General features: G+C 43.4%; 2 protein-coding genes across 3 annotated transcripts; one reads left to right on the top strand and one right to left on the bottom strand.

Annotated features, from left to right (window-relative positions):
* Positions 1-261: 261 nt before the first annotated feature.
* wfs1a (Wolfram syndrome 1a (wolframin)) lies at positions 262-10,725 on the top strand. Its single transcript, XM_076727993.1, has 13 exons — positions 262-393; positions 910-1,120; positions 1,945-2,550; positions 4,194-4,273; positions 5,297-5,441; positions 5,536-5,709; positions 6,044-6,121; positions 6,193-6,326; positions 6,431-6,565; positions 6,691-6,936; positions 7,155-7,433; positions 7,699-7,862; positions 7,992-10,725. Exons 3-13 carry the CDS (start codon positions 1,950-1,952, stop codon positions 9,169-9,171), a joined length of 3,216 nt encoding a protein of 1,071 aa, XP_076584108.1. The 5' UTR covers positions 262-393; positions 910-1,120; positions 1,945-1,949; the 3' UTR covers positions 9,172-10,725.
* Positions 10,726-10,828: 103 nt separating this feature from the next.
* On the bottom strand, positions 10,829-19,802 carry ppp2r2ca (protein phosphatase 2, regulatory subunit B, gamma a). Of its 2 annotated transcripts, none has more exons than XM_076727992.1 (10): positions 19,551-19,802; positions 18,681-18,874; positions 18,040-18,137; positions 17,691-17,874; positions 17,017-17,129; positions 16,617-16,794; positions 14,927-15,091; positions 14,626-14,795; positions 14,127-14,218; positions 10,829-13,795 (listed from the first exon to the last, which is right to left on the bottom strand). In XM_076727992.1, the coding sequence occupies exons 2-10, from the start codon at positions 18,742-18,744 to the stop codon at positions 13,498-13,500; spliced, it is 1,362 nt and encodes a 453-aa protein (XP_076584107.1). In that variant the 5' UTR covers positions 18,745-18,874; positions 19,551-19,802; the 3' UTR covers positions 10,829-13,497. The 2 variants fall into 2 exon arrangements, with proteins under 2 accessions (XP_076584107.1, XP_076584106.1); XM_076727991.1 differs by having other exon boundaries at positions 18,681-19,057; positions 19,551-19,794.
* Positions 19,803-20,680: the final 878 nt, after the last annotated feature.

Raw genomic sequence — 20,680 nt, 5'->3', positions numbered from 1 at the left:
GCTGCAGCAGGGGTGCTTTTACCTCTTCTGGGCTGAAGATAGTGACCTGCCTGCTCATGGGATGTTGGCTGATGTGAGCCGACAGTGAGAGCTGAAGTGTGTTCCGGGCCGCAACAGACATGTCCTTCTCCTGACCCATGGGGATACTGGGAAAGGCCGAGAGAAAGAGAGAGACTGAGTTGTCTTTTCAGTACTCGCGCAGGTGGACAGCTCCCAGAGGAACAATGCACCAATCAGGAAACAGCGCCGACACATGGGGCCTATTGGAATGCATTACAATGCACGTGTGTTTCTTGCCACTCAGTGCGCATGTATGAACACAGAATACATGCAGCTACATACCACGTACCTGGAAGGCCTGCAGGCGATATAGCACATGAAATATATTAGTAGGTAAGACTTCATGATAAGGGTACACACATTACAACAACAGCTTTATATTGACTGAATGAAATGTATGAAGAAAGCGTCAGCTGGTCAATTGATGATTCATTGAGCATGAACTAATCTCATTAACTCTTAGTACCTTATCGTTTCTTAACAGCGAGCAGCTGGAGTTCATGTTCACGTCCTTATTATTGCCTTCCCCCACATGGCGCTGGTCGGTGCTGTTGCGGATTGGTGCCATATGGGAGAGAGTCAGACTCGATTAAGAGCAGGCCCACATGCTGTAGCTTTTGACCTGGAACCCAATAATCTACTTAAATGGTGCCACCATTTGGTTGCAATAACGACACATGCAGCTTTATTGGACACCCACCACCCGCTATTTAAAAGCGTTTATTATATCATTTGAGGTTATTTTTGAATCCAAAAGGAGACCGTAGCGATGGATATGAGAAAGCTGAGTCAACTAATAACCAATTGGATAAGTTGCCCATTTGATTGACATGTATTTCTCCCTGTTAGGGGCGAGTCTATTTCAAGAGGGCAGGCCGTGAAGTTGAGGCGTTGTTGTGGAGCAGACACATGAGAGTTGGAGCACAGACGGAGCGCGTCTCTGGTTTCGCGGAGCTGGGTGGAGCGCGCGGAGCTCAGAATGGACAACAGGCACAACTTTTAAATTCAGGAGGACAATTTACTTTTTCACCCTGAAGAAATCGACTTATTTAGTCACCAAGTAAGACTTCTTCATTTTGATTTTACTCAGTGTCGACTTGGCGCAGGTTTAGTGTTGAGAGTTGACCTGACATGAAGCTCCGCATTCAGCGTCTGCATTTGCAGGACGAAGCAAATTCCAGGCAGTTCAGATTAGAGGCGATGACGCTTAATGATTAAAGTTACTCCAATGTAAAAACTGATTTAATGTTCCCCCTTCTACATTGAAATATTAAGCAGTGGTAGAAGATTACTGAAATCTTTTTCTCAAGTAAAAGTATGAAAACACACGAGCGCACATTAAAGTCATGCAGTCAAAATCTTACTTAAAGTATCAAAAGTAAAAGTACTGCTTATGCAAAATGTCTCCACTCTAAGTGTTGTATAAGTAGCAGAAAATGGAAATACTCAAGTAAAGTACCTCAAACTTGTACTCAATTGCCATACCTGGGTGAATGTACTTGGTTACACTGGTATTAGGTCAGCAGAGCATTTCAGCTTTTATTTGCCACTTTGATTTGTTTAATTACAATCTAATGGCAGCCGATAATCTATTAAATACCCCTGTCTTAATTCAAAGTGCTGACTCTCATTAACTAGAGCAGGGTTTTCACTGATGTATGTTTCTCTGTCAAACTTGTTTTCCTTTCAAAGAGAAGGTGTCATATTTTAAGTGTAAAATATCCAGAGGAAAGGGTCCTCCAATTTCTCTGTCGGAGAGTTCTGACAGTCCACAGCTCAGCTGTGTCTTTGCTGATGAACCACAAAATGACTTTGATTATTTTGCTGCAGTATATGGTTGCCATCAGTTACATGATAGATTACTTACACCATTTTTTATTCCAGGTAATATGGAAAAGGGTTTCCCATCAACCCAAACTGCTGTCGACACCCAGGGGTCATGCCCTGTCCTGGATGAAGCCTCTCTTCCCTCCCCCACACAGATTCCACCTTCCCTCGTCTCCAGTAACCTCTCTGATGCTCCCTCTCACTCTGCCAAATCTCCATCCTCCACAGAAAACACTACAGAGCCCAGGAAATTATCGTATTCCTCTCCCCCATCTGCTCAGGCCAAGTCTAAACCAAAGGATTCCCCACCTTCTTCAAAGTCTTCTGATGTGTCCTCGAAACCCACACCTAAAACTGTTACCGCTAAACCTTCCCCCCCAACTTCAACCAAAACACCTGTTACGTCTCCTGACTGCTCCACCTCTTCAATCCCCAAAATTGCATCCTTTTCCAAGATCTCCCCTGCCTCCTCTATATCAGATGGCCGGCTCTGTAGCACTCCAACAGATTCTCCTTCTTCTTCCTCCACTGCTGCTTCCACTCTGGCTCCTGCGGCCTCGTCCACCACCCCCATGAAACGCACCTTCGCCTCCATGGCCAAGCGGGTGATAATACAGGAAAGACTCAGAAAAGCCGAAGAGGATGCCAATGATGAAGACGATGGTAAGAATGCCTTTATTTTGAGTCTGCAATTAAATTACACAGAGCTGAAGACTCTGACCACAGACCCATGGCTGTGTTGAGGTGATAAGCCTTGTACTATGTTTTGGAATGTCTCTCCATGTAACAGAGCAACCCTGGCCTTGGATAAACATGTCTCTTACCCCGACTGGAGAATTACTCCAGAGAACTTTTTTTCTATAAGCCTGTTTTGTGAAGTACCTTGCGTTGTGTCCCTGCATAAAAGGTGTCATATAAAAATAGAAGTTAACAATAAGAATGAATTATTTAATTAATAATGACATACAGTTAAATAAGATAAAGGTATTTTTTGTATCCAATGGTTCAATTAAATTCAACATTTGAATCCCTAGTTCTTGGACCACTATTGCTCAAGAACTTCCACAGAGAACAAGAGCATACATTACCAAAGCTACTTTACTGTATGACTGACAGGTTATGAGTAGCAAACATGCAGACAAATAGTTTTGCAGCAACTTGCCTTCCCCTTTGCCATGCATGCAACACATATACTTTAGTGAACTATTTTAGTCAGGCCAGCAGCATTGCTCTAGAAATTGCAGTGTTGACATGATGGTCAGTCAGTCCAAACTGAAAAATCTCAACTATGTGATGATTGCCATGAAATTTTGACGTTCATGGTCCCCAGAGGGTTAATCCTAATCACTATGGTGATCCCCTGATGTTTCATTTAGCGCTACCATCAGGTCAAAATGTTAATTTGTCTAGCACTTCGGTTTGTGACAAAATTTATGCAAAACTAATGGCAACTAATTCCTATCAGTCTTGAAAATGTTAGCATGCTAATATGCTTAACTAAGATGATAAGCATTATACCTGCTGAACAGCATGTTAGCATTGTCTTTGTGAGCATGTTAGCGTGCTGGCTTAAGCATTTAGCTCAAAGCACTGCTGTCCCTTTCGATGCAGAGCATGGGTAGCTTGTTGCTGAATCTGAACATGCTTAAGCTCTGTTGCTACATGCTAATCTTTTGTCAGAAGTTTATGAACCCCGAAACTACATTTTACAATTACTGAAATACCCATAAGTTTATTTTTCATAATCTCATTCTTCAGGGAAACTGATATGACTAATAACCAGTTTAATTATTTGTATTTTAGAGCTGCTACAAGTGAAACAAGCAAAGTGGCTGCACCCGTAAGAGGTTTTGTCTGTGTATAAGAGATTTGACATGTGAAATATGGCAAAGAAGCTGAACTCCTTTGCTTGAAGGACACTGGGAAGACAGTAGCATTAATGAAAGTTTATGCAATCAGCAAGTATTGGTGTGACATAGGAGCTGTGCATGGCGTTGATGGAGCTGTGTGGTCTTGTCACAGGATATCTGCATAGACAGACGGATACACAGACATGTTTAAAATGCACACTCTCTCAGATCTACTCCACCTTTGACTTCTTGTTATTCTCATGTTACACGATATATGTCAGATGGGATTTGTTCATTGCTGGCTGTGAACACTGTGTGTGTAAAAATCAGCGCAGTCACACTGCAAGTTCAACCACTATGCAAGGGTATTATGCAATCCATCGATTCAGAGAGCTGTTTTTGAATAATCGAGATGGATATGTGTATGTTTTAAGGCTTCTCCTCCTCCTCCTCCAGATGAAGAACCAGAGGAGGAATTGTCTGTGGAGCAGATGAAAGAGAAGGCTGAAGCCGGTGATGCCAGAGCTCAGACCCGGGTGAGTGAAAGCACATGCATGCAGACCGGCACTTGGCATTGTTTTCAGTCCTGCTGGTTGACTCTGTCTGGTTGTGAACTGGTGTCTATTTTTGGCCTCTGGGAAGATGATCCCTGGTTTTCAATATGATACGCCAAGATATTGTCACACATGCAAATCATTATGAACACGATGACAGCACTGCACTGAATTTGTACAAATAATAATGAAACATTCACATTTTATTTACTCCTTCTTCTCTACCTGCAAGATCAAATGTTAAAAACAGAACCCCTCCAGCTCTGAAAGGGTGCATTCCTAAGTGGCTGCTTATATGACCTGAACTTTCCCGTGCTATATGTCTTGTATTTGCACATACGAAGTACCTAAATAACCACAGGGGTTCCATGTAAGTGGACATGGCTAAACATGTGACCTCAACCGTACAGTGGTTGGATATACATACAGTCAGGAATGGGTCAGACCCTCCACTGATGTCTCATATAAGTCAAACACGGGGAATCAGTGTTTATTGTTTCTCTATGAATGTAGCTGCTTTTACTTACAGTATTAATAGTACTACTCAGATGATTTAACAATGTGAATTTAAAATGCATGCTTGCAAAGTAGGTTTATGAGACTCTATGTATCTAACAGACACAGACAGGAATATATTAATGTGGTGCCACAAATGAAGATACATGTCATCCCCCTACAAATAGACACATTTGATGATAACTGTGAGGGAGAGGAGTTATGAAATGAAAGTTAAGATTAGAAAACAGCCACTTGATATGCCACTGCGGCCTCTGCTACCCCTGGTAATTAGCCATGATGGGACAGGGGATTATGGGTTGTGTAGTCATCTGGTATCAGTTGCTTCCATGAACTTCACCACAACTATGACTTCGTGCCAAAGAACTAGTCCCTCTAAAAAAAATTACATACAATACAGAACATTAAGCTTTATGGTGAACTTCATTAGTAGTTAGTAGTACAATGGCCACACAAGCTGAATTCATCTCCCCCTCTTCTGTGTTTCAGCTGGCTCAGCACTACTTGCTGCTTGCTGAAGAGAAGGACACAGAGCTAAATAATCGTCTGGCTGTTAACTGGCTGATTAAAGCAGCTAAACAAGGAAGAAAACGTGCCGCGAGACTGCTGCAGCGCTGCTGGATCCAGAAAAAAGGTTCACTCTGCAGAATTCAATGCATGCGCGTCTGTGTGTGTCCACTTGTGATTGTAGTTCCTCATCTGTTCCTTTGTCTGTCATCCTCGACCAGGAATCACTCCAGAGAATGAGCTCGACATGCGCAAGTTGTCGACAGAGAGTAAGTTTGAGCTGGCAGTGCGTAAAGCAGCCATGATGATGTACTGGAAACTCAACCCAGAGAGGAAGAAGAAGGTGGCTGTGGCTGAGATGCTGGGAAATGTCAGCCAGGTCAATGCAGTGCAGGGTAGGGTGCACACACACACACACACACACACACACACACACACACACACACACACACACACACACATGCACACACACAGATAGAGGCACCATCAACACTATCAAGTACTTTTATGAATTGTGACAACAATATTGCCCAATGTACTGCAGAGTGCACAGGATGCTGTGGCATTTAGTTACATGATAGCTGCCATTGCTGTTAAATATATCATATATTCCCCCTTTGTGATTTCAGTATTTGCAGCTGTCATGGTGACGAATATCGCATTACAAGCAGGCCTCTGGAGAAATGTTTGTAACTCACTCACAATGTTATACTCATTCCTCACCAATAGGTGGCACTGCGAGCAGGCTTCCTGGCCCAACTTCAGGCCAGACGCAGAAAGTGTTGGAGAGCATGGTCAGCAATGAGTGTAAGTATCCAGACAGAGACGGAGAATTTGATGTGTCCCCTTGTGTAACTGCCTGCTCTGTGTCCTCTCAGCCACACAGTTGGTGGACCTGGATGACTTTGTTGAGATAACTAAAAAGTACGCACAAGGTATCGTCCCCTCTGCATCCCAAAGCCAGGCCACAGCCAAGACTGAAAGCCCTGCGCCTCATGACGGTGTTGGAAAGGTAAAAGACTCAACAAAAAAAGAAATAATCTGTCATCATAAAGACACAGATGTTACCTTATTTTTAATTCTAACTATTCAGACTAGTCTGCATTTGTGTTGAAGCACAAGGCTGAGCTGATCCCATCAGGATACAAGAAGGTCCACAGAAATTCTTGGAGTTTTGGAAGTGGAATGATGCTTGATTCTCAGCAAACTGGCGCTATTAAAACAGCCATCGACATGAAATCACGCTTAATGGTATCCGAATCATATCTATACTATATTCTGTTTTTCTATATATCCTCAAGTTCCTCATTGTCTTTCCTGGTTTTTGCATGTTAGTTTCTCCAGTCTCTCTTCATGTCTGTCTCTTCTCACCTCAGATGCTGCAGTACCCGCTGCATTCCGTTATTGAGATGAAAGAGCATCTGGTGGACTGGGCCTCGCGGGCCGGAGTCCAGTGGTTGAGCACAATCATCCCCACGCAGCACGTCAACGCGCTCATTTTCTTCTTCATCATCAGCAACCTGACCGTTGACTTGTTTGCTTTTGTCATCCCTTTGCTCGTCTTCTACCTCTCATTCGTCTCCATGATCATCTGCACGCTGCGTGTTTTCCAGAGCAGCAAGGTAAGTGTGGTTAGCGTTTCTGAAAAGCTCCATTGCTTTTCAATACAAAAACTATGTTGCTGCATGGTTTTTCATATAGTCATTTCCCTCACTGTCGTAAAGCTCAAAGCAGCAGATGCTTATCTTGTAACTTAACGGTTATTGTACTGATGTTTCAATATTGGCAAGCAATGCCTTTCCTCCTTCAACCTCACATCTTTCTGTCCCTTTTTTCACAGACGTGGGAGAACTTCAGAGCCCTGACATCTCTGCTGACACGTTTCGAACCTGGCCTCGATGTGGAGCAGGCAGAGACCAACTTTGGCTGGAACAACCTAGAACCATACCTCTATTTTATCCTGTCCGTGTTCTTCGTCATTTTCTCCTTCCCTGTAGCCGACAAGGGCTGGATCCCCTGTTCCGAGCTCTCCACCGTGGCCATCTTCTTCACGGCCGTCAGCTACAAGAGCCTCAGCCCCACAGCTGCGACGTATGCACGGCGAGCAATGGCCATAGAGGTTAGGGAGCGCACAATGCTGGGACTAAACATGTGATTAAATGATCAGAATCACAGTTTTGTATGTTGTACCCTATTCACTGCAAATCATGCAGTATATTTACCATTATAACTACAGTCTTACATATCCTTTTTTATTAGCTGCTTCCCTTTCATTGTTAATTGATAAAAATTGTGGGGCGTGAACTGTTTTCAACTCCTGAAGAAAAAGGTTTGGGAACTGCTGATGTAGGCCGATGTGCTATTTTTTCTTTTTTTAAATCCAGGTAGCATCATCTCTGTGTTGTCTGACCCAGTTCCTGCCAGAGAACAAGATATTGCTTCGTTTGCTGGGACGCACCTTTGCCACACTGCCACTAGGGGAGTCAGTGGTGCTGAAGCTCAGTCTCCCCTGCCTGTTGTATGTTTACCTGTTCTATCTGTTCTTCAGGTGAGCAGCAGCATTTGGGCTGTAGGATGTGTTTGTTGAAGTTCACACACTTGATTGTGCCGCCTCAGCATTTTTATGGAATCTATAAATTTAGAATTCTTATCTTCTTCTGTCTGTTTACACCTCTAGCATGGCCAGGATGCGTGGTTTCAGGGGGACTTACTGCTTCCTGGTTCCATACCTTGTGTGCTTCATGTGGTGTGAATTCTCGGTGGTGCTCCTCCAGAACTCCTCTGCTGTGGGTCTGATCCGCACCTGTGTGGCCTACTTTCTCTTCCTGTTTGCCCTGCCTGTTCTGGCTTTTGGCCTTGCCGCCATGCTCCTCATCCAAGTCTTCAAGTGGTTCCTCGAGCTGGAACTGACAAAAGTGATTGTGACCCTGGTCGTTTGTGCGATCCCTGTCACACTGCGGCTGTGGACACGGTTCAGCATGTCTATTCTGGATGTCTTCCGCTCACTGACCCACCGTGGCCCGGTCAAACTCATTTTACTCTGCATTTCCATGGTGATCCTGTTCTTCTCTGTCTATGTGTACCACGCAGAGGGACAGAAGGTGTACAATTCTACCCTGTCTTGGAGCCAGTACAGCCAGGCATGCGGGCCACCTGCCTGGGAAACTAAAGGCATGGCCCGAACACAGATCTTCTGTAGCCACCTGCACGGACACAGAGTCACCTGGACTGGGCGTTTCAAACATGTCCGTGTGGCAGAGACAGAAAATGGGGCGCGGTCAGTCATCAACATGTTGCCAGTATTCATGGGAGACTGGCTGCGGTGCCTCTATGGAGAGAGGTATCCCAAATGTGAGCCAAAGAACACTACCATTGCAAACCTAACAGCTGCCAATCTGGCACCTAGTTCTGCATCGACTACCGCTTCACTGCCCTTACTGCTCCAAATGCAAGAAGAGGAAGAGCTGTGTCAGATCAAGGCTCTGGCCAAAAAAACCTGCCATATCAAGCGCTTTGACAGCTACCGCTTTGAGGTGACAGTAGGGATGATACAGGATGTGGAAGACCCAGCCAGGGATATAATCTTAATGGCCAGCCATGAGTTCAGACAAGTTCTGCTAAACCTGAATCCTGGTAACATGGTGGAGTTCAGCACCAAGCTGGAGGGCCGTTTAGGAGCCAGAGCTCCAGCCTTTGAGCTGAAAGCCATCCACTGTCTGGACTGCGTTTCTTCACTGCTGAGCGGAGGCCGGCAGGTGAAGATAGAGAGAGACTGGAGACGCACCACAATGAGAGCCCTTAAGTTTGCATTTGATTTTTTCTTTTCGCCCTTCCTGTCAGCAAAAATCACTGCCTGAGAAGTGAGAGACAGTGAAGCTGAAGGGATAACGATTCACTGGAATCTCTGCAGGGAGCCGTGCCGTCTGATCACGTTACTTGTGCAACTTATAGTATTGTTTACAGCTTGATCTAACATGGATCTAGAGCTCATTTAGGCGATGGCATCAAGGAACGGATTTCATGCATGTAATACTTCCTGTTGGTGCATGAGTTTACAAAAGTTTTGCTATTTCAGTCCATGTCCCTCTAAAGATTTGACTAGAGTCTCACGGACACCATCACTTTGATTTTCAAATGCCATTAAAACTATTTCAATTTGCTTTAAAGAACTAGACAAACAACCATAATTGGTTGGTTCCATATTACATGCAGGAAAGCAAATGTTGGGTGCTGGCTACTTCTGAATGCCTACAGACACTGAACATTTGTTAAAAATAAAATACGATAACATGAATGACCTTTATCTTTGATGATGAAGCTTTTGTATTAAGGAATTTCTTATGTGTATGAGGAATATGTTAGCATGTACAGTATGTGTGTATACATTAGTGCATTTTTAAATGAACTTTTACCTTTTTATTTATTTATAGGTGTTCATTGCAAAGGGTGTGTAGCAGAATATGTGTTTCTGACTCTCAAGATTTTCTTGCTTTGTGGTCTTAAAAAAAAAAAAAGAAGCCTGGTCTTAATTCTTATTTTTAATCAATGATCAGATGTTCCTGTGCCTTGAGCTACAATGCACACATTTGGAAAGCTGTTTTGGGTTTTTTTATGTTTGCAGTGAGGCTGTTTATGAATGCAGCTGTATTCTCAGGTTCAGGTTCACACACTAAAATGCCAAAGATGTCACAGTCGATGATGGATCTTACTGTAGTATTTATGATACTACATGGTGCCAAACAAAGCAGCGATTTAATTGTTATTATCTGGCAGGGATGACTTAATGTAAACATCACTAGTCTTCACATGTTCCTCTGAGAAACAAACAAACTGAGTGCATGAATTCCTAGAGTTTACTCTTGGTGGTATCCCTGATCACAGACACACCAACAAAACATTGAACAGTCTTCATTCCGTAGAAATAGAGTCAGTAGTGGGAAAATTGGAAATGATGTGTTCCTTCATAGTACAGAGTGTCTTTACGTTGCCTTAATGTTGTGATAATCTGTAAAGACAAAATAAATGTCAGTTTTTAATTTTGCTTTTTGTCACTTTGCAGTGAAAACCATGTATCTCCCCAATGCGGCGAGGTTGAATTTTTCAGATATACTGGAAATTTTTAAAATCCGATTGTCTGGAAAAATACAGTCTCAAAGCTGATTTTTTTTTTTTTTTTTTTGCCTTTGAGATACATTTATACATACGTTTGCACAGGACAGTGACCCTGAAATTTTGTTGCAGTGCATGAAAGCCATGTATGTGAACACTATTAAACAGTAACGTCTACATGCCTGTGAATGACAGTCATTGATGTTGAGCCTGTATACTGTGAATTTGAGTGCCTACTATATTTAGTTATGAGCTTATGGGAGAGTGCAATGACCATTAAAGTGCCTGTCTTTCAAACAGAACCCCTTTCGTATGCTTTTATTCAGAATTCTAGTCTTAATGATGAGTAAAAATGGCGTCCCCTTCAACATTCATACAAAGACATAAAAGGGTACACATGACACATTTTTTGTCTGATTTCACATTATTTTATTAATGCACATTCCTTTCATTCACCTCATTTGAGTTATGTTTTTTCTATTGTTAGATTTGTCCTTTTTTTTTGTTCTGTTTTTTCATTTTCAGTATGATAGATATACACGCTAGTAGCATTGAGTAATGGCAACATGCTGCTGCTGCTGTGCTCCTGGACATGAATCCTCTCACTGGTTGTATGTGATGGTGGTTATGATGCGATTACACCCGGCCTGCTCTTAACTACAGCTCGCTGTTGGAGGACTGAGCCCTGGGACTTACGTAATACTTTAGGTGGCCTGTGACCATGTAAACCATTTTCTTGTGGGTTGTCATCATTGTGGATTTTGCTGTGTTTTGTATGCTTTGTTAAACCAGTGCAAGATCGTGTCTGCATTCAACAACAATGGCGGACAGTCAAGAGCAAAACATAGAACTAGCCCACAGGCTGCAACAGAAGTGATTTTGAAATGAAAAGGAGGTGAAATGTAAGGAGAGAACAGACAAGTGGAACATTAACAATTTCGTTCTTTCCTTGGGGTGTAAGGTTTACACAGTCAAACTGTTGTTGAGGGACTGATTCCACCTCCTACAGTACACATCTGGACTAATGTTGTCACCTACTTTTCCATATTGTTGATACCACAGTTTTGATATAATAGTAGTATAAAAAAGAAACTTGATACCTCTTTGATACCAGAGCAAAAAAAAAGAAGTCCTAGGCACACAAAAAACCTTTTTTTTGTTTTTCTTTTGTCGTTAACAACCTGTGCACAGTGCTGGTACAGACAAACTCAATGAATACAAATGAACACATTTGTAGTGTTGTTTATAGTAATGGTTGATAGTAATGGTTTGATAGTGTAGAATGTATAATCAATCAATCAGAGATTTTTAAACACGTGGTATCGAAAAAGTATCAATACTTTTGACAACCTTAATCCAGACCGCTAATAATTCCCATCAGGGCCAAGGTCACTTAAAAACAAAGCACTTCACTGTAAACAATCGAATCCTGACCAAGTCACATAATTCAGTCCAACACAGGCATCACCTTACTGCTGTACATCCTGGGCTTTCAGGGTCGCACCCCAGAGGAGCATGTGGCACTGTGAGGTATACGGTAAAATGACATTTAGAACCTGTGATATGATAAACTCACATGACGTTATTGTTTGAATGTTAAAGACATTTTAGCAATGTACACAATGAGCTATTGCACTGATGATAACCTCTGACCTTCAAATACACTGGACACAAACTCACTCACCGAACCTTTGATTGGCTGAATCATGGGCCTCGCTTCTGAGCAATGTGTTTGGATTTTTCTTGATTGTAAGACACTTTTCCAAACTGTGCTTATGCATTATAAAATGAACACTGTTCATCTTAAACTAGCATAACACTTAAAATAAATTAAGCTTTTGTCTGTATTAGATTCAAACACCAATCGACCTCAAATGAGCATATGTGAGCATGAACACACTGTCACTCTCATTTTCAGTAATGTACGACATGGGTGTATATACTTTAGACATGGAAATGGCCTTAATACAGATATTAAGGCCCAATAGGAGCCGAATATACATGACAAAACGGTAAGTGTTGGTTTGTGCACGAGTCACTTCTCTCTCTTTACAACCAGCTATACCCATTTATGCACTGCTGCAAGAAAAAGCCCCCACGCCTTTAACTGGAATAGTGTGATTCTGCAACTTTTCTATGAATGAGGTCCCAGTTTCATCTGCAGTGTACTACACAAAATGCATCTTTTAGCTCTCTGGAACCATAAATAGTACCACTTTTCTTAAAAAAAAAGAAAGAAAAGAACACAGAATATTTACAGCTGACAGTAAAAAGAGTGTGTACCTGTAGAAGAAGAGCTCATGTTTTAAAGCAGGAATACTGCTGCACTGTGTTTTTCTTAGTGCTGTTATTGCAAAGTGAATAGGGCAAAGAGTAGGGGTCGTTTATGCGTGCAATCTCCGAGAGCACTGCTCTGAAGGAGAGGTTCAGCTGCTGTTGTCACCCAATAGAGGAAAAAGACGTTGTTGTGAAGAACTGTACAATAACACTGCTCCTAATGTTCCACAACAGTGAACTGAAAATGCTTAGATTTAGATGCGCTGTCTGGCAAAGTCATTGGGAATCTAGTCAAGACCGTTGTGTTTTTGTAGCATCATTCCTTCTCTGTTGCTACCCACCTATGTGCATCTTCCATTTTTTGTGTCAAGGACTACCAGAGCACATCAACGCAGAGTGCAACAATGTGTGGTCAACAGCGCTGAGTCATTGCAGATGGAGAGGTGTCCCTGCACCTCTTTTACTGCCCCTACAGTGGGACACTTATGCAAACATTTTCAAAAAGTGGGAGTAGTGGGACCAAAAAACATGTCCTAGTGGGTGCTGGAGATGTCAGTTCATCTAAGTGTTGAACAAAAATGATTGTACACCTTCCTTGTGGATGAAATAAATTAACAGTCTTGTCATTTTAACATGAAGCCACTCTCTCAGCATGTTGTGAAACAGCTTGGCCTTGACTTAAGCTTCTCACACAGGCCATCCACTCCCCATGCCCTCTATAAGACATCCAAATGCATCTGGGTCGTAGTCTGTGACAATCGATAAAAGCACTGTGTCTACCACTGTCCATATCTCTGTCACTGTGCCTGCGTCTCAGGGTTGACACGATCCTGGAAGATGTACAGGTTGTTGGTGGCTGCTATGGCAATGATATTCTCAGATGGATGCCAAGCCATGTGCAGGATTTTCTTGGTGAAGTCCAGGCTATCAACGCCCACATCTCCACGGCGTCGCTTACCACCAGTATACACTCGCCGCGTCCGCAGCACAGCCCGAGGCTTGCTGCTTTCCCGCCAAGCCTCCAGGGTTACGCCTCGCCCCGTCTCCCTGTCAAACATCCGGAAGAAGCTGTTGTACGCCCCTGTCATGATGACACTGAGGAGGAGAGAGGAGAGGAGAGGAGAGGAGGACATAATGAGATGTCATATTGAGAAGGGCAAGTGAATGCAGTGCAGATGGTGAAGAGTGGAAAAGCAAGGTTCAGGGAACAGCAAAGAGGCGGAGAGGGGAAAAACAAATTTGAAGGCACGGGGATTGATTTGATGTCCGCAAAGCTTGTCTCTGGGATTGATTTAAATGTCGGATAATGGCAGAGGCTGAGCATTTAGGGAATCGCTGTAAGCAGAAACACACGGCCCCTCCTTTGCTTTCAACAGGATTTAAATACACCATCCTTCCTTTTCTCCTTAGTATCTCTGCCACTTACCTGTCTGAGCTGTTCCAAACACACTCAAACTTGTCAAAGATGCAGTCGTTTTCGTAGAGGGAGCACAGCTTACTCCTTAGGTATTCATGGACCTGAGGATCATGCAGACAGTCAGTGGATTGACTACATGCAGAGCACAGCATGTAGTCTTATCTTATCTACAACAAACTGCTTGTGTTTATATTCTCAGTCCTCCTTCTCCGCTCTCATATATAATTTACATTCTTCCCAGATGTAAAATCAAAATTAAGCAACACACAACTACACAACTAAAACAGAGAAAAACTGAAAATCCTCCTGTGTATGTTGATTTATTGAAAGGAATAACTGATAATTGATATGTATTTTATTGTGATAACCAGTAGTCAGTTATCACAATTGCTGAAGGAATGAGTCCTAAAACATGGAAATGAGTTATGCAGCACAAACAAAACAGGCTGCAGGGGCTCCATAAACTAGATTCGTCATACAGATTATAACTACCGATTTACTATCATACCTGGTATGTCTCCACAGGGCCCTTGTCCATGTTCAGGTCCCACACCTTGGCGGTGAGGTAGTCTCTGGTCAGCAGGTAGCGTCCACTGTGGCTGAACTTGACGTCCGACACAGAAGAAATGATCTCTGAGAAGAAGGAGCGGCTCCCTGGGTCCTCAGGTTCCTCAAACACTGATCAATGACAGATTGGTGAGGTGTTTTTTCCTGATTATTTGCAAATATACTTACAGATTTAGTTTTGTGAGACTGACATGCCATGTTAGGGATACAAATGAGCTCTCTAATCTCCACAACATGCTCACGTTTGGTGTGTTTGTCACAGAGTGCGGAGGCTCTCATGTCACAGAGGCGCAGGGTGCCCTTGCTGCTGCTGTACACAAACAAGTGGCAGTGGTGAGGGTGGAACTCAGCTGCTGTTATCACCTCCGTCAGATCCTCCATGTTGGCTGGTTTGATGTCCACAATATCTGTGAAAAAGGTCTGTGAAGGGATTCAACAGCACAGAGATGGCACCACATTCTCAGGAGGTGGCAAACAGAGAAACAGGCCTTCCTCTGTAGATAAAGTATGATGACTGTGCACATGATCTGATATATGGATGCCCAGCAAGCACACACACAAGAGGGCAGAGTGAGGCATTCCAACACATTCCCCGACATCTTTTCAGTTTTCAGTTTCTTTTTTTAGCACCATTACTTTCTCCCTGCACCTCAATCCATAATCACAACCCAGAAAATGCTCCCCAGCCACCAGCAAACCCCACCCGCCCCACTATGCATGCACACTCTGCTCCTCTCTCTGTTCTATTTGTGGTAGTCCTGCGTGGTTCAGTAGAAAGTGTACTGCTGAGTGAATTATTTAAACTCTTCTTCCATAGATGCCTCTATGATTTTTCTAGGTCAGCTTCCATTTGAATGGGAAATCACCAAATGCACCCCATCCAACACGCTACAGCCAGCACAGAAAACACACTTCAAGGCGGTGCACGGCACTCTCATTGAAACATTAATCCAAACATAGTCATGCGCTGTTTACATTAAATATAGATCGAGGCTGAATTCAGATTACCAGGAAAGTAAAGTATATTTCAACTGCTATGTATATTTGAAGAGATGGTATTGTGTGTCTGATAGTTTTATTAGAGGCATAGCTGTAGACAAATGGTTTCACTGTTCACAGTGGGGGTAGTAGTAGATGAATGGTGAAATTAGCAAAAACAAACGATGCACAATATAATTCAAAAGCAGCTATTTCTTTGCAGCAGCATGCCACGTGCATGTACAATATAGTCCATGTGACTGTGCTTCAGAGAGCATGTAGATGCACTGTGGCACACTTGCATGTGCACATCAACGCTACTAATTCACGTGATTGAGTCATGCAAGCGAACATACATGGGATTTAATGCTTTCTTGTTTTGACAGTATACTTAAATGCAGAGATTCACTGGCAGTTGGCAAGCAATGTTATTTTACTCCAATCAATCAAATGTGATTATCCTTTAAGCAATGTAATAAGTATTAATTTTAGGTTCTCGAAATGGTTTGAATGGATGTAGCCAGAACCCAAAAAATATTATTGACTTATTATTGCACCATTTTCCCCTTAATCTGCAGGAAAGGGGTCTGTGGCATGCACCTGGGGGGTTTTGTTACACATCTCTTCCCCTCTTCTAATTTAGTTCTGGAAATTGATTTTTCCCCTCAAAAATATCCAAGTACAATTTTCACATTGCTGCTGCAGAGTTAGTTGTGATGACACACACTAATACTTTCATAACAGTAGAAAAAGACAGCCTCAGAGATCTACTTTGTTCTGGGAATTTCATACCCTGTGAAATGTGAGTCACCTCCTCCAGTAAAAGATTACGTTACACACAAAAACCTGAGGCGAGCTATTATAGGAAGCAGAGAGTGATGTCTTTGAGCACCGTGGGATTAAAAATGGTACGTGTAAGACATAAACAAGACAAGTCAGCGTTAGGAAGGATACTGAAGCTACGGTCTGTGATGCCCAGGTGCCACATATTGATGCGGAGGTCATCGGCAGACAGGTAGGTCTCCCCATCGCTGTTGACTGAGATTGAGTTAACATGGTAGGTATGTCCATTGGAGAACACTCGCCTGGGACGAACCTCTACCATCAAGTCTGTAGGTTTCAGCACTGGCACCTTACATACAGGCAGGGAAGGAAAGACAGAGCGATGGAAAGACAACAAGGAAGACATGAAGGACAGAATTAGAGGACATAGAGTCAGGGATCCTATGAGGGCTAAAGCAACAGCACAAAATGCAGACTCTTGGTTTGCCAATCGAACGTCAACTTGATACATACAGCATCTGACTGACCAGAATGACGGTGTGCATGTGCAAGCTTGCATGAGTCCACGCACCTGCAGAGAGGTAATGGTAGAGATGTCCTTGAGCCGCCCCTCCTCATCTTTCAGGTTGTATCCCTCCGGCCTCTTGTCTCTCTCACTCACCTTCCACAGTTTAATGGTCTTATCTGTGACAGGCAAAAAGATTTGCACATCACAGGAAGCTGATTGAGTGCAAAGAAAGCTGACAATAAACGCTACAGATAACTGAAACGGCCTCGGATGAGTGGAGAGCTGATAATGACTTCCTTTTCATATGGCTGACTTCTAAGGCAATCCAGATGAAAAATTGTCTTTAGTGTAGTTTAAAATGTACTGTTTATGTAAATTAAGATACATTTGTTCAAAATATGATCCCAATCTCACAGATTTTGGGGCAATTCAGATTCAAGCACAGATCAGAATCTGTGGCTTTCACACCGGCAGGTCAGTGTCTCTACTGTACCCACAAATGTGACTCCAGTGACTGGCTTGAAAAATTATCCCATCCAGGTAATAGAAGATGAAGCCAGGCTGGCATAATGCCGGGTTTTGGAAGTAGGTTGTACTAATGTCATTTTTAATATCAAACAAAGTCCATGCATATTCACAGCTGATATCTCATAGTACAAACTGTGCACAGGTCTGCTCATTGTGCTTCATCAAAACTGGGAGTCATGCTTGATCTCCTGGCATCACTGGTTTCTCACCATTGGTGGAGAGGAGGAAATGTGCTGCATTCTGCTGTGGCAGCCATCTGATCTTGTTGATTTTCTCTTCAATCTCCAGACTCTTCAGGTAATCAAAGTCCGGCTCGTGGCTCTGGAACGTGCTGTAGACATTGTACTCCCCAGAGTCCCCCGTCTCCCCCACCTCCTCTGACTCCCCTTTAGACTGTCCATGGCAAATTGTGAAGAAAACAGAGCTTTGAATGAACATTCACATGTAAATATATAATGGAAAGAACTTCCCTTTAGGATGCACAGAATGCCGTAGTGTGTGTGGATATGCTGGGTACAGAACGGGTCTATCATTTCAAGTTTAACATGTTAAACTGACCTCAGTCTCTCTCTGGAAGATGACCACTCGGCCACCTTTATCCCCCGTGGCCAGCAGGTCCCCCGTCTGGTTAAACTCCACCGTAGAGATGACATCAGCTGGGAGGAAGACAGTAAAATATGAGGTGATTAAGCAGGAGGATGGTTTGAATAAAATAAGTAGGAGTGAAAGAGAAAGAGAAAGAGATGATAGAATAGAATGATAGAGAGAGAGGAAATAAATTAGGCACAGAGAAAAGGAAGGGCAGAGAATTACGAGACAATAAGACATGTGGAAGGGCGTGGGATTGAAAGATGATGGATCAATACACAGAGTAACTGTTACTCATGATGCCTGGGCCTGACATAAATTCTCAGTATTTCTGCTACCTTCTGCTCTTGAGACTCCAGACCATAAATCAAACATTCGTCTGTCAATGCAGAATACAATGTCAAAATCATATCTAAAATTTAAAGCAGGCCCAACAATGCAGTGTCTCTCAGGGAGCTTCAGTAAGTCATGGAGTGATTAATGTCAGCATCCATTCCCTGTATCCAGTAGTGCAGGGATAATGCACCCATGAAGCTGAAATGAATGCACTCAATCATGCCAGCATGTTATCTGACACCAAAGAGACAGTGATGACACACCGTCTGTTCTACCTTCAGTGACGTAGTCTCGCAGGAAGGTGTGGTTGATTTTGGGGCTCTCAGCGTCCTCGCCCATCTGAAGCTGAGGGAGGGTGACCCGCCAGCGCGCCCGTCCTGAGGGGAAGGGTCCAATCCGTGCTCTCTCTCCCCACCCAGGCACCGCCCATGCTGCTGGGGCCTAGCGGAGTGGCCTGGAACAAGGCATCCTGGGAAACCAGCCAGCCGGAAGGAGAAGAGGCGTGAAGAGGGGATGGAGACGAGAACGGAGAGGGGGGAGAAAGAGGGTTTTTAAGGGAGAGGAAAAGTGAGTGAGAGGAGAGAGAAGATGCAAGTAGACAGAAAAGTGGTGAGGTAGAGGACGTGAGGCAGGGAGAGGTGGATGGGAAGGGCTGGCGATGAAGTTAGATTTGGAGAGAAAAGAGGAGGGCTGTCATTAGGCAGGCTGACAATACATGCACACAGCATTCCAAATGGTGTGACCTTTGTTAGACATTCGACACACTCATTAACAAAGACACACGTGTGCACGGGCACAAGGCCTAGTCGATGCTGAAGCAAATCCCAGAGCTGTGGAGTGGAGGAAAAACAAACAGCTCCAGCTGAGAAGCAGAGAATATAAATCCTTCTGTATGCACGCAGAACAAGTACAGGATGAAGACGATGTGAGTATGAAAATATCCACTGCAACATTCACCCCATGTTGCTCCGGCAGTGGTTCTAAATGCTCCCAAGGTGTGGTAGTCCTCACTGCCTACTTTCCAGATCTCTGCTCCCTCTCTCTCACACACACACTTCTCAAATAGATAGTCCTTGACGGAGATCAGAGGAGACCGCGATGTCTTGCCTGTGCTGCAGGAGGGAGACAGGCCTTAGCACACCTACCAGTCCGCCTGCTGCTGCTGCTGCTGCTGCTGCTTCTGCTGCTATTCCTGCCCGTCTGTCGGAGGGAGTGGAGGAGGAAGAGAGAAGAGAGAGCAAGGGTGGTGGTGAGAGGATGAGAGGCAAAGGAGGAGAAAAAAGAGAAGGAGAGAGGGATAACGAGGAGGATGGAGGTCCACTGCCTGCTGATGCTGTGGAACTGATTCTGTGCAGCATCCACTGTGTCATGGCAGCCTCCTCCCGGAGCAGCCAATCGCGGCACAGCTGTCACTCATAGACCCACCCACTGCAGATGGGAGAGGAGTAAGAGGCCAGCAGAGGGAGCAGTTAGACACTGAGGGGTGTGTGGTTCCCCCACTGGTAAAATTTGGAAAATTTGTGGGTTTTAAAAGGAAAGACTTGAATTACAAACATGGAGTTGCTTTGATAGGAATCAGATGCTCTAACAGCAATTTTCTGCTTGCTTTGTGATTCTCTCTCTAGCACACAACACTGTTATCTGGCGATCTGAGAGGCTGTCCGGCAGTAGATGAGATGTTTTCAGCACTGAGGGACTGTCTGATAAGCTTTTTTCCTTTTTCAGCACTGTTCTACCTCCCCTCAACAAAACAAAATATGCTCTGACCATGTAGTATTTATCCCTATCTTCTTACCTGCCCCTTTATCATGTTGTCTTTAATTGACTTTAAACTCTTTAAAATTTAACTCTTGTCAGACGCTTTTCATTACTATCATTCCAGTACTCCTCTCTTTCAAGCCTGCATGTACTGTAGGAGGTTACACCCTCACTACTTCCATCTCGTACTAACAATGGCAAGTATTTCTTTATTATAACAAAATAATGGACGTATGTTTTATTTATTTACTGTTTTGGTGCGCAAAAAATATACAAACTGCATAAAATATAGGGAAGTTTATTTTAAGATAGTTGCGTATTACAATATCTACCACACAGTCCAATTACAGGAAAGCTATTTATCTAACTCAATAATGCTTTTTGCTCAGAATTAAAAATGCTTACTGTACCTTGTTTTTCAGAGACACATGACACTGAAGCCAACCAGAAATACTGATAGAATTAAAAAGTGACCAAAACTAATTTAAAGCAACGTGCTCAATGCAAAACTGCAATA

This window comes from Chaetodon auriga, chromosome 4, assembly GCF_051107435.1.
Source record: "Chaetodon auriga isolate fChaAug3 chromosome 4, fChaAug3.hap1, whole genome shotgun sequence".
In the NCBI taxonomy this organism is placed as follows: domain Eukaryota; kingdom Metazoa; phylum Chordata; class Actinopteri; order Chaetodontiformes; family Chaetodontidae; genus Chaetodon; species Chaetodon auriga.
Note: the sequence above shows the minus strand (reverse complement) of the source record. Positions and strands in the feature narration are given on the sequence as shown.